Source organism: Chaetodon auriga, chromosome 15, assembly GCF_051107435.1.
Source record: "Chaetodon auriga isolate fChaAug3 chromosome 15, fChaAug3.hap1, whole genome shotgun sequence".
Taxonomy (NCBI): Eukaryota; Metazoa; Chordata; class Actinopteri; order Chaetodontiformes; family Chaetodontidae; genus Chaetodon; species Chaetodon auriga.
Genome location: NC_135088.1, coordinates 7658247 through 7670965, shown reverse-complemented (window position 1 = coordinate 7670965; position 12719 = coordinate 7658247). Strand labels below are relative to the sequence as shown.

Below are 12719 nucleotides of genomic sequence, written 5' to 3'. Positions count from 1 at the left end.
TTTAAAGGCTGTTATGAGGACAGCAGGCTCAGCTCATCCATAAAGAGACTGTCCCTCACCTGGGGACCACCAGGATGAAACAGCATTGTCGACAATCTGCCTTGCTGTAGTGCCTTTAAGCAAGGTAACTAGACAGAATGAGCTCTGGGGGGCGCTGTTCTGAAGCTGACCATGACCTCTGACTCCATGCACTCATGAACAAAGTAATATAAATAGTGTTTTTTATTATTATTATTGTTATTATTATTATCATTATTATTATTTAGACAGCTAATGTGATTGGTCATTGGGTTATTATTCTTCGTTTTAGGGTCTAACCTAAAAGCAACTGGCTAAAGCTGCTGTAGTGACTCTGCAGTGCTGAACTGACTTTACAGTGAACTTGGAGCTGTGACAGGCGCAATAGTCTCTGATATTCCTAAAATATCTTCAAGATTTTAAGGCGTGATCTATTTGGTATCTCTCTGAAAATGCATCAGGAGATACAACTTTTATTTTTTCCGAGTGATGAGTGAGTGTTAACGGCAGGGAAAGCCCATAGCTACAGCAGATCAGCCTGACCAGCCCATGAAACGTGCCTCTCCAGACGCACGGCGGTGGCCAGCCCATTGCACAGGCGGCGATGTGGAGGTCAGTCGCTCATCAGTGCAACGCGCCGAGCAGTTTCCCCCCTTAAACCCACACGGCTCCCTTTGTCCTCTTGTCCTCCAGAAACAAGGGATTTCGCATTGCACTCCGTCGGCGCATCCCGCAAGTCTCGCTGTGTGGTTCCATTTTTTTTTTTTTTTTTTTTTTTTCCGGGTGGCGGGTGTCCCGGTGCGTCGTCGTCCGAACACCGGACAAGTGATGCTCTGAGGTGCACTGTTGCTCCCGTGTCGCCTCACATCTCTGCAGCAAACCGGGCTGGAAATGGTCCTATGCTCAACTAACCGGCGGCGCTCTGAGGTAGGTGCCCACAGCTGCCCCGCATGGATGCGGGGGAGATGGCGGGTGGGGTGGAGGGGGGGGGATACTTTCTATTCAGCGCATGTTTCCCCCCATTTGATCAGATATCGGCTCTGAGCACAATGTCCTCTGCAGGGAGCTCAGCACTGCGGCTTCCCGCACTAGTTTTTGAATATTTCATTTAACCCAAGAGGGACACTCGGATGCGCCGTGGTGACCTTATCATGCAGTCTGGGGATGACATTCATGAAAGGGTTTCCCCTCGCGGATTGAATGTTGCCACGGTGACTTGAAGTTTGCCTATTTATCCCTCAAACGCATCTCCTCACTCGGGTCAGTGGTTCTTTCTCCTTTAAGATGCTGTTATGGAACAAGCTGTCATTCAGTGTGAGAGGCTGCTACGGTGAACCACATGGTCGAGCTGTGAGGTTAATGTTGTAGTGTGATAGGAGATATTCATGCCATTAAAAACTTAAAGTTACTTCCTCGCACTCCAGCTCCCTATAGGCTGAGGCTGGAACAGGGATCTAATACTGCACGATGCACACATGATGTACTGCACTTCAATAAGAATTTAATTATTGAGGTCATGTGTAGATTTATAAATCATAAGGCAGCAGAGACTCTTTTCTTTGTCTACTAGTGGAGCAAAGCCTAGCAAGTCATGAAAGCTTGTGTCCTGAAGAGGGCACACTGAGGGATTCCATTTACAGTTCACAACACCAGCAAACTATAAATCAAAAGCCTCCAATTTAGTTCTCTTAATGGGAAAACGGATCATACCATTCATCACACATGCACCGCAGACGAAGCTCCACTGGGAGGCCTTTCTGAGTAAAGCATAAAAATTAAATAACTGATACATGACAGATGAAGGAGGGAAGGTAAGGAAGCAGGAAGGAGACTGCTTGCGGTCTCCATCACCCAGAGAGCCCGGACCTGTTCTCTAACAAAGCTAATTTCTAACCAGTATTAGCATCACTGCTGTCCAGCTGCTACTGCAGGTTAAAGTTTGCGTGTTTTTTCTTTTTGTGTCTTAAAATCTTAATATGTGTCCATCTTTTCATTGATGTTTAGTAGGAGCTGTTCATCTCTCACGGCTCTGCCTCTCTACCTTTTCCTCCCTCCCTCCCTCTGTCCCTCCTTCCCTCGCTCTGCTGGTGGTGTCATGTTTTCCTGCCTCCCCTCGCAGGTTAGACTCTCAGTCAACAGAGGGTCACAGCCACTAACACATCACCCACCCTCCTCCTGGCTGGCGAGAGTCGTCCGTCTGCCTGCGTTCATCTGAACAGCAGTGAGGACAGACAGGACTTCCACTGTAGTGGTTCTGCCTGTGTGTGCGTGTGTGTGTCAGCGCTTCAGTGCCTTTAGTGTTCCCCAAAGCCCTCCTCTGTGTGTGTGCGTGTGTGTCTGTGTGCAGTGATGTGTGGTTGTGTCAAGGTGGAGAATTAAGAGGAAGACGGGACCTGTTCAAGTCAGCAAAACCGAGCCAGCTGCTGCTGCGTGTGTGTGTGTGTGTGTCAGGATTGAGAAGTCCAGCACGTGAGACCAAGAGGCAAGTGTGTGTGTGTGTGTGTGAGGGGCTAGTGTTGACCAGGCTATGAGTGCGTCTCAGAGGGAGAGGCCGTTGGATGCTGAGCTGAGCTAAGAGGAGAGCAGAACAGGAGAATCTGTAAGAGGAGCAGCCATGGGGCTCGGACAGTCCAGCAAGGCTCCGGTCACCGACGACACGGACGAGGGTGAGTAATGAGGCATCCCAAAACTCTGATTTGACTTTCCTTCTTTTTGTTTTTCCACTTTTGAGGCTGAGATCTATGAAGATAACTAAGAAAGGCAGGTCAAAGAGAAAAAGTTGTGAGCAGAATTCGCCACCGTCGACTGGCTTGTCCCTGGGTGTCCATTTTCCCTGCAGCCTTATTAATGGGCTGACTTATTCTTATTACCTGCCAAAATAAAGAGCACTTAGAGTAAATGGTTAGAGTGATGTAATGCTGATTAGGTCTGCCACTTCCTGAGTAACAGAAAAGAGGAATTCCCCTTACTGTAGCTACAGTTTTCTGAAGCCCACAGACACAGATAGAACTCTTCAGGACAGTTTCTTCCTGTTGTCTTTGGTGGTGAAGTCCTCGTATTTATGGTAATTTGAAAGCGGCTTGAATCTTGCCAGACTATTATCTTAAATTCTTTCCGACCGATCGCCATCAAGGTCAGCTTCAAAAGGAGTTATTACTTTGATTGGCAGAGCTCCTGGTTTGAATTTATCTCCCTTTTCTTTGTGACATGAGTAGATAATACAATGTGAATTTATTGATCCGAGGCAGTCTCGGAAATGAATTCCGCTCTGGCTGCACCCCATGGACTTCAAATAAGTCAGTGTTACATGAGTCAGTCACTTAGTCACAAGTGAAGAGGCTTTCCCAGGTTTTTCCTCACTCTGTGTCTCATATCGTAAATCATCTAAGACATTTGTCATTTTAAGAAGTTGCAAATTGAGATCCGTCAGGTTCAAACTCAAACTCCATTGATTATCATTGGACTTTTCTTTCATTCGTGTATCTTTTCACGATTGCGTGGCAAACGAAAATGATTTTTTTTTCTGTGTCACATTGCCGCCCCGCAGCCTCATGAAATCCGTATCTGTGGCTTTTTCACCGGAGGCAACTTCTATCAAAGAGGAAATCATTATTCATGGTTAACCTTGCTGCTTAGTCATCTAGAGTGCCGTTCTGGAAATGTCACTCATTACAGAGCCTCCCTGAACTCTGGCTTAATGCAACAGTGCACCTTTCTGACTTCTCCCTCACAAAACAGCGTGGGCGATTTCACCGAGGGCAGGGGAATAATAAACACAAGAGACACATCGTTTTGAATTAGAGAGAGCGCCACTCATCGGAAACAAAGTAATCCCCTCGCCGATGAAACTCACGTCAGACACAGGCAGGATTCTCCTTCCGAGGCTGGAGGAACCAGACGGGTTCTCTGCGTGTTGAGTCTACATCATACGCTCACTCCCTCTGAGTAGCAATAAAGATGCAAATTGAGTTTTCACTTCACACTTCAGGAACATTAAAGGTTGCTTCAAGGTAATATTGGCCGCGGAGGTGGAATTTATGTTTGTTAATTCGACAGCGAACATTAATAAATGCTGACATTTCAGAAGTATTTTATCAAGAGCTGTGTTTCCGTCTAACTGTCGAGCGACTTTGGAGCAAAGTTTTGAAATGACACAAAACAGGAAAGAAAAAGAAAATGCCAATTAGGTTTGAACGGGTTTCGAGCGGCTAAATTAGGTTATGCAAAGCAGAGTTCAATCGGTAGTTTGTGGTATCGGCTAAGTTACGCATGGCTGTGATAAACAGCAGAGGAAGTAGAAGTCATGACCTGGAAACAAAACTGACAATAAACCTCAAAGTAAAAACAAAACCAGTCACCTTGGCCATCCTCCATGGAATAGTAATAATATTTCTTCTTCTTCTTCTTCTTCTTCTCCTCCTCCTCAGAGCTTTCACAGTTGCTCAGTCACGCAGTTAAATGTTTGCTACGTCATAACTTATTCAGAAAAGTTGTTTCCATCTGCCATCGGGCGCTTTAACTCTTTCTCTCGTGAAAGGCAAACATCACCTCAAGTGAGCGAAAAGCTTCTTTTTGTGTGAAATTGGGGACTTTTTTTAAATTTTGCCCCTTCCATCGACTTCCGTAACACAGGACTTCAAAATGTGTGTAAAATTATGTTGATAGAAACGCGGCTAATGTACGTACACATGCTCTGAGGTCATTTATTTCCACAGTTCCCGCGCAGCTAAAAAACTACCAGACTGGTTGTAAAGTTATGAAGAATATTTTTACTTGTTTAGAAAAATGTTTTTCTTTGAGTCCTTCGACACTTTCAGTTTAGACTGTGGTGCCACCATCAGGCCGGGTTTGCAAACATCTGTTTCTTTCCCATATTTTACACACTTCTGTTTCACCGAGATGAATGTGAGATTGTGATGGATCCAGTCATTTAATGGCACTTTTTGTGATTTATTTTAATCTGCTGTGGCAACAGTTATAGCCTCATTTTACTTACTTTACTCTTCATTTTTGTAGTGTCTGTTGTACATCTGTGGAACATAAATTTTTAAACGAACATAAATATTTTAGATCAAAAGCAGCAGCAAGTTGTCCAAAAAAGAAAATATAATAAAATGAAATTTCAAAGTGTAAATGTTCAAATAAGTTTTTTCCAATGAAATGATCAGAATGTATCTGCAGACATAATTTATAGACTTTTTTTTCCTTGCTGCTGTCAGTACAGAAACAGATGCATAATTTGTTGCTCATACTCAACCCGCATTAGTTGATTTACAGAGGTGTGTGTGCATGGAGGTGAACTCTGTCAAGACATGTTTATCTCCTCTGAGAATGATGTGTGTGCCACATATGCTTCTTGTGAGCCACATAGGTTTTCCACTTTGTGCAACCAGGAGCCTCTGGTTAATGGACAGGCCCTGTTTACTGCTGATCATGCTCTACTCACACTGCAGTGGCACATGGACCCATGGGCTCCCTCTCAGTTGTCAGAGCAACAGCGTGAGCGCTGATGTTCCCACGCTGGTGGGTCCTTAAGTGATTTACAGGCTTCTGTGTGAGAGGTGGGAATGAGAGAGAGAGGGAGGGAATCAGAGCGAGACACTACGTCCACAATTGAAAACCTCATTTATGTTTTCCACACAGAAACACCTAAAGAGCAGGACAGTGGCTAAATCTCTTCCTCTTCAATCAGCTAAACTGTGGATCACAGCCAGAATCCAGTAAAGAGTGAGACATCTTAGTTAGTCTATGGAGTCTCAGCTGGTTAAAGTGTCTTGATACAGCCAAACTATAATTCATGTGCTCTCCATTTACACGTCTGCTTCTGTCGTCAGAGAACTGAATGATGGCAAACGTGTGATTTGATTTAGGGTCATAAATGCTACCTGTTAACTAGCCAACCACAGTGCTGCATGAAGTGAGACTTAAATCAAAAACATCAAGGAGCCACGCTGTCAGACTGGCCGATACGTATGTTTACCATGATGAACGTGAATACTGTAGTTTGTTTTGAGTCGATCCCACATGCACTATCCTGCTGCTGGAAATGCTCACTCAGGCACCAAATGTGTATTAATCCACCGCTGAAAATAGTCCCCAACAAACGTATTATTTACTCCTGTTTGAGTTTGCTAAAACTACAATGCCCAGCTGTTTTAGGTAAATACTGAAACTACCTGTTTGTGCTCTGTTTTTAAAGATTTATGTCTTCACTGGGATTGAATGTGCTTGGGGCTGAGTGCAACAGACGGCAGGGGACTTGGAACACACTGCTGGTCTTTTCATTGGATTTGTTGTCAATGTGAGAATACTTTGCAAAACATGAAATAATGCCAGCGTCATGCTTCACAAAGAGACAGAAAGTTGTCTTCTTCAGTTTACTGGCACACCGACTGCGAGCAGGCTGATTTCACGAGTTTTCAAAAGCTCACTTTTCCTTTTCCACCTGAAAAGTGACGTCTTTGAGTTTAGTTAGTTGTGTGTCTGAGCAGCTGTGAGGATGCGTCTAACATAAATCTCGTCATTTGCGTAACGTTGCGGTACAGTCGTGCAGAAGGCGCGGGAGGTTGTTGATTACTTCAAATCAAACCGATTAGCACGTGTCAGTCAAATTCCAATTGACTAGCAGTTGATTTCCTCAGTTAGTCTTAGCCATGGAAAAGCCATCAATGTGTCAATTCCACTCTAGCAGATTTCAGTCATTATACGCTCTATTACTCATGTGTCCATCATTTAATACAGCAACCATTCAGTTATGCTGGTAAAATATGAGTTTCCATCCCACCCCCTCCCCGTCTCTCTGTGTCTACCTCCCTCTCTTTGTATGTCTTCATGTCTCTCTCCTTCTGCCCTCTCATCCACGACCACAGCTGTCTCTCAGAAAAACCCATCAGAGCAGAATCTCTGAGTATCTCAGCAGGAAAATGACCATGTTTATCTGGAGTGTGTGTCATCTATAAGTCTATGCATGCACAGTATGTGTGTGTGTGTGTGCATCATCAGGCGGGTTTCATATGGTCCCTATCAGACTAGGTTGTGTAAACACTCCAACACAGATAGTGTGAGAGGAGGAAGTGCCAGTGATACGTGACTAACAGAGCATAACATTAACTGTCACATCCAATAGATCTAGTGACTGCAGGCAGAATGAGTGTGCGTGTGCGTGTGTGTGTTTGTGTGTGTGGTGCGAGAGGAGCAGGTGATGTTTTCAGTCAACACTTGACATATATAAAGATTGTGAATGTAAGTGTGTGCATCTGTGTGTGTGTGTGTGGCCAGAGGAGTGCAAAGGGTGGGCAGCAGCTGTTCCATCATCGGGGACACGGCAGAGAGGGACAACCTTCTGTCCCGGTTGTCATGGCAGCAAGACACAAACAGCCCCATCCGGTTCCAATTGGCGATAAACGTCGCTGATGGTTGGAGAGCGAGATAGGGATTTAAGCTCTGGTTTAGGTCGTGTGTGTGTGTGGTGTGTCTGTGTGTCTGTGTGTCTGTGCCCATGTGTAACATGCATGCAGAGGAGAGAATGCTACAAAGACTGAGAGGATATTGAGCTGCAAAAAAAAAAAAAAAAAGAGAGAGAGCTAAAAATACTTCTTTTGTTCGGTGGAAAAACGCAACAATCATAAAAGGCGTCTTTGTGAGGAGCTTATTTCAATTCTCTGCTAGACAATGTCAGTGACCTGTGGACGCCCCGGAGTCCTCCATCTGCTTCAGCTTGACTTTCTGCACTGCCCAGATGAGCTCAAAGCAAACCTCACAGTGAACCTACTGTAACTGTACCGACAGTTAACATTCATCTGTTCTGCTTCGAGTGACTGGATGACCGTGTTTTCATTTTTTAGGTTGTGTTTACCTGGAACGCATTTTCATATTATGTGTATAAGCTTTCTTTTCTTCGTTAGCCTCACACTTAATGTATTTGAAGCTGAAATCAATAAGTTGTCAAATGATTAAACTGCAGCGAAAACGAGTATCTGGTGCATGTGTTTTAATATTGAAGGTTCCAGGTTTAAATCTCTGTTTTGTGCTCAGTCTGAATTAACATAGATTTTCTGCTCCTCTTTCTTGCAGTGAATTTCGACCACTTCCAGATCCTGAGAGCAATAGGAAAAGGAAGCTTCGGAAAAGTAAGTTTTCTTTCCGCCCTGGAGAGGTGAAGAGAGCCGAGTTGGAAACGGTGTGCTAGGATGTTTCTGATTGGTCGAGAAATGCGATCACAACTTCTTAAAGCCCAACTTGCCTGTTTTGTGCACTCTGAACTCTTAAGTTAGTGATTTTACCATCACATCAGCAATAAACAGCAGTGAATCCTCACGATGTAGAAGCTGGAAGTAGTGCTTGAAAAATGACTTCAAAATAGCTGCCGATTATTTTTCCGTCGATCAGCTTGTCGTTGCAGCTCTACATGATCTCCTGTGATTTCCTTAAAAAGGCATGTGGACATGAGGCGCAGCGCATTACAAATTATATATCATGTCCCCGCTCTGTCAGTAGTTAGACCAACTGGCGGCTCCATGGAAACTAATCTGAGGTGACAGCAGTCGTGCTTCCTCTTGCTGTTAAGCTATATAATGCAGAGTAATTCCCATCAGCATGTACAGTTCATGAGTGCACATATAGTGACGCACACTCTCATGCACATGTATGCGCACACCCACAAACCATCCACGCTCTGTCCAACAACAGATAAGCAGTCTAATCACAGTAGCTGGCAAGCTGTTCAATGGGAGGAGTGATGTGATCAGGGTTTGGCTGATTAACTGTGCCAGCTGGTCCACAGATCACTCTCTTAGATAGCAGTAATCACTGACTTATTGACGCTTGTAGCACAGACAAGCACAACTACAAATAAATATGGGGTATTAAATGGCTGCATATTGAAAATAGTGTCTGTTGTCAGACGCATCGTCAAAAGGGGTAATCATGTACAGTTTGATAAATACACACAATGACAGCTACCCAGACTGCACCGGGTGCTGTATTCTCCATTTTAAGTATTTATTTCCACTGATGTAAACAGACTGAGTGCTGTTCGAAAGCATTTTTATGCAATTTTGAAAGAAATGTCCACATTCCCCACTAAAATGCACGAGCAGTTCTAATGAACGCTGACGTGATGTTTCCCATCTCTAAAATGCAAAACCTGCCGGTGTGAAAAGTTTAACGTCTGAAGAGAGGATTAAATTTGTTATCACGGAGATTAAAGGGAGATCCTGAAGTTTCCTTCCAGCCTTGTTAGACGGGCAACATTTCTTGTTATTGCACGATAGCACTTGATGTGCCCTTGAGTCTCAAGCAATAAAGCTTCAGACAAACTTGGATGAATGATGGTAAACACACTTCTCTACTGCAGCATTTCTCAGGAGTTTTTCAACATGCAACACAGAATGTCAGAATTCTTATTTTTCGATGTATCATGCAACATAATTAACACATGATCAATGATGCATCACACTACTTTCTGGCTACACTTAAGAATACAATTATGCGTAAGAGGAAGGGGGTGATTTTATCATATATTATCATATTGGATGATGAAAGTACTGAGGTGTAAGACAGAGATGCACAAGCAGAACACAGAGTATTAAGTTTGACCACAGCAGTGAAGGAATTTACCCTTTTTGTGATCTTATCAGGTCTGCATCGTGCAGAAGAAGGACACTAAGAAGATGTACGCTATGAAGTACATGAACAAGCTAAAGTGCGTGGAGCGGAACGAAGTGAGGAATGTCCTGAAAGAGCTGCAGATCATGCAGAACCTCGAACATCCTTTCCTGGTCAACTTCTGGTAAGCCACTGATGCTTAAGCAAATACTGAATATGTGTGGTTGTATATGTCTGCGGATCAATTAGCGTTGGGACTGATCCAATCCAACATCTGTATCAGGTGCCGATCTACAGTAACAACTCAACATGTCCTTAGTTTGGAGATGCTTTAGTCTGGAAACACAGGAATGCCAGACAGCACCTTGTAATGTGTGTAAAGCCAACATTCAGAGGGGTGGAAGTCGTGCTGCATTGTATCGGCATTGACAGATATCCAAACTGAGGTTATTGGGACTGAAAAAAGTGGGTCAGTGCATCTCTAGTATAGGAAATGATTATTCCTTTTTCATGAATTCAAGCTCAGACTGACTTAAATTTAGCACAGAGTGACTTGGACTGAAGCTCCATTCTTTAAATATGTATACAAGAAGCTGCTGTGAACTCCATTTCCACTTCACCTCCACACAGGCTGGTGTTTGACACTTGCTATTACCATCAGCCATAGCAGCTATTCGACTGATTTTGCAGTGCACTGTGTGTCACCAATTCGATGTTTATGGTGATTATATCCTGTCTAGTAAATCAGTGAGTGCACAGACACACAGAGAGGCCATTAAAGAAAGCTCTGGATTGAGGTGTCCTCCACTGAAGAACACCGACAAGCCTCCATCTGCATCATCTCACCGCGTGAAGCTGCTAAAAGGAAAATGTGGTTTGCTCACTGAGCCCAGCTTCAACTTTTAAAGCCGCGACCCTCCTCTCCCGGCAGCTCCTTGTTTGCCTCACCGCATTTTAGGGTTGAGGAAGTCTTTCCCTCAACGTCGCACAAGCTCATTCAAACTCTAGTGAGCTAATCTAAGATGACTCATCAGGTAATTTTCAGCAAGTCATTCATCATAATTTGAAAGCCAGAGCTTATTGAGCACCAGGAATCGTACTTTTGAGATGTCTGATAAGTATGGCTTGTTAAGTTTCCATCTGAAAGGCATCATTAATTCTTGATAAGCACTCCCACTCTGCAGCTTTTGAGAGGACGCCACCCTGGTTTTCTGTCAAGCAGAAAGGCAGAGAGAAGGGGATGTCTGTCCAAAGACGATGAATAACTGCCATGGTCGTGTGGTCCAGTTTTTAAAAATCAAGGCACATTTATTCATGTATTGTTCCTGCTTTTGATGTGGTTGGGTACTTGCTCTTTTGGGGTTAGGCAGCGTCTTACAAAAAAAAAAAAAAAAAAAAAAAGCTAATTTTTCTCCCCATCTACCCTTTGTCTCAGTTTTCTATCCTCTTTTCACCTACTTCCCCTATTCTTCCACTTTAATTGTACGTCTTTGTGAATCAATAGCTCTCTTTTAATTACTAATTTGAGGGAAATAAAACTAAATCCCCCCACGGTGAGAATGAATGCAAAGAGACCAAGAGCACAGTAAAAAGAACAGAGGATGGGAAAAGATGGCAGAGGTGGTAGAAAAGGGAAACGGCAGAGGGGGTGAGCAGAGGAATAGAGAGAAATGCAGTGTACAGACTCATCAGACAAACAATGCCAGTGCTTGCTTTCTTGCTTGATTGCATGCTGTGTTGGACAAAAAAAAAAAAAAAAGTCCGAACTTAATGGTTTTGGCAGCGTAAACTCCCACTGGGTGGGGGTGATTTCCTCCAGAGATGTGCTTGGGTCAGCGCTGTGCCCACTCTCCCTCTCTCTTTCTGTCTCTCTCGCTGTGTTGAGTTGGCGTAAGTTATGATTGTCCTGAGGTAAGCGCTCAAGGTCAGAGACGGGGAGAGATTACCTGCAGGCATAGGAAGCGCACTGAGCCTGCTACATGCAGAAAACCAGCCTTTATTTTTCCTCTGGCCTGTCCTCTCATCTTCCTCGCCTGTCCCCTCTTCATTCACCTCGTCCTCTCTCACCTTCCTCTTGTTTTTCCTCCTCCTCTCCTGCTTTCCTCTTCCACCACCTGCTTCACTTACTTTTCTCTCCTCTTGCTGTCATTGCACTTGGTACTGGGCACGACCTCAGGGGTCCATCTGTGCGCAGCCAAGCGACAATGTACTTGGAGGCAGGAGCAAAAAAAACAACACACCCACTTCTACATAAGTTGTTTTCCTTCCATGCAAACTACGTACTGTAATGTGGAATTCTGATTTTGAAGAATATTAACTTCTTGCATTCAGTCTGTGTACTGATGTGCCAGCACTGTTAGGGCAGCCTGATGTGCGTGCGCTGCACTAAATCCCACTGTGTAAGGGGAGCCCTTATTGGCACTGCACTGCTTTGACTCAAAGGCCAGAGATACTCTCACACTGAATCCAGAGAGGGGAAAAGATGGCATCCAGCATCAGATGCTGTATTCAGCTGTCGGTCTTGCTTCCTCTTTAACTGTGGCTTTTGCAGTTGATTTGTTTGTTGATGGAGGAAAAGTCACAGAGGAAGAACTTTGTGAAAATACCTTGCTGTTTGGTGTGATGAATGTGTTGATCGCAGGATGTGTAATGTTTTCTCTGTGAGTACCACATTTGTTTGGGGCGTCAAGCGGGAAGAACTGTAGCGCAGTAGTGGAAAAAAAAAACTGTTTAGTTCTTGAGGTGAGTACAATTTTTATATATTTTCATACTGTTATAAATAAAGTGTAGCATTACAGTGATCTGTGGAGTGTTGGGAGTCCCTCAGAACTTCGTCTTCTTGTAATCTGGAAGAGGCTCAAAATGGCAAAGGCTCAAAATGAGAATAAAAAAGGGCCAGATTAGAAGTCTGTGACATAATAATATATTAATAATAAATTAAATTTGTGTAGCACCTGTCATAGAATTGCAGTTCAAAGTGCTTCACGTAAAACAAAAGACAGAATGAACATAAAAACAGGGGTAGAAAAGTAATGGAAAATAAAATGGAGAAAAAAACACTTAATAATAATAAAAATAAGGAGAAAAGAAGAAGT

At 43.8% G+C, this 12719-nt stretch overlaps 1 protein-coding gene across 1 annotated transcript in view; it reads left to right on the top strand.

The window, feature by feature from the left end:
- Positions 1-548: 548 nt before the first annotated feature.
- Positions 549-12719, top strand: part of stk32a (serine/threonine kinase 32A) — a 58465-nt gene continuing 46294 nt past the window's right edge. Inside the window, exons 1-4 of the mRNA XM_076751165.1 lie at positions 549-945; positions 2138-2684; positions 8092-8147; positions 9657-9808. Coding sequence (XP_076607280.1) covers positions 2633-2684; positions 8092-8147; positions 9657-9808 — 260 coding nt within the window. The 5' untranslated portion in view covers positions 549-945; positions 2138-2632. The remainder of the gene's footprint in view (positions 946-2137; positions 2685-8091; positions 8148-9656; positions 9809-12719) is intronic.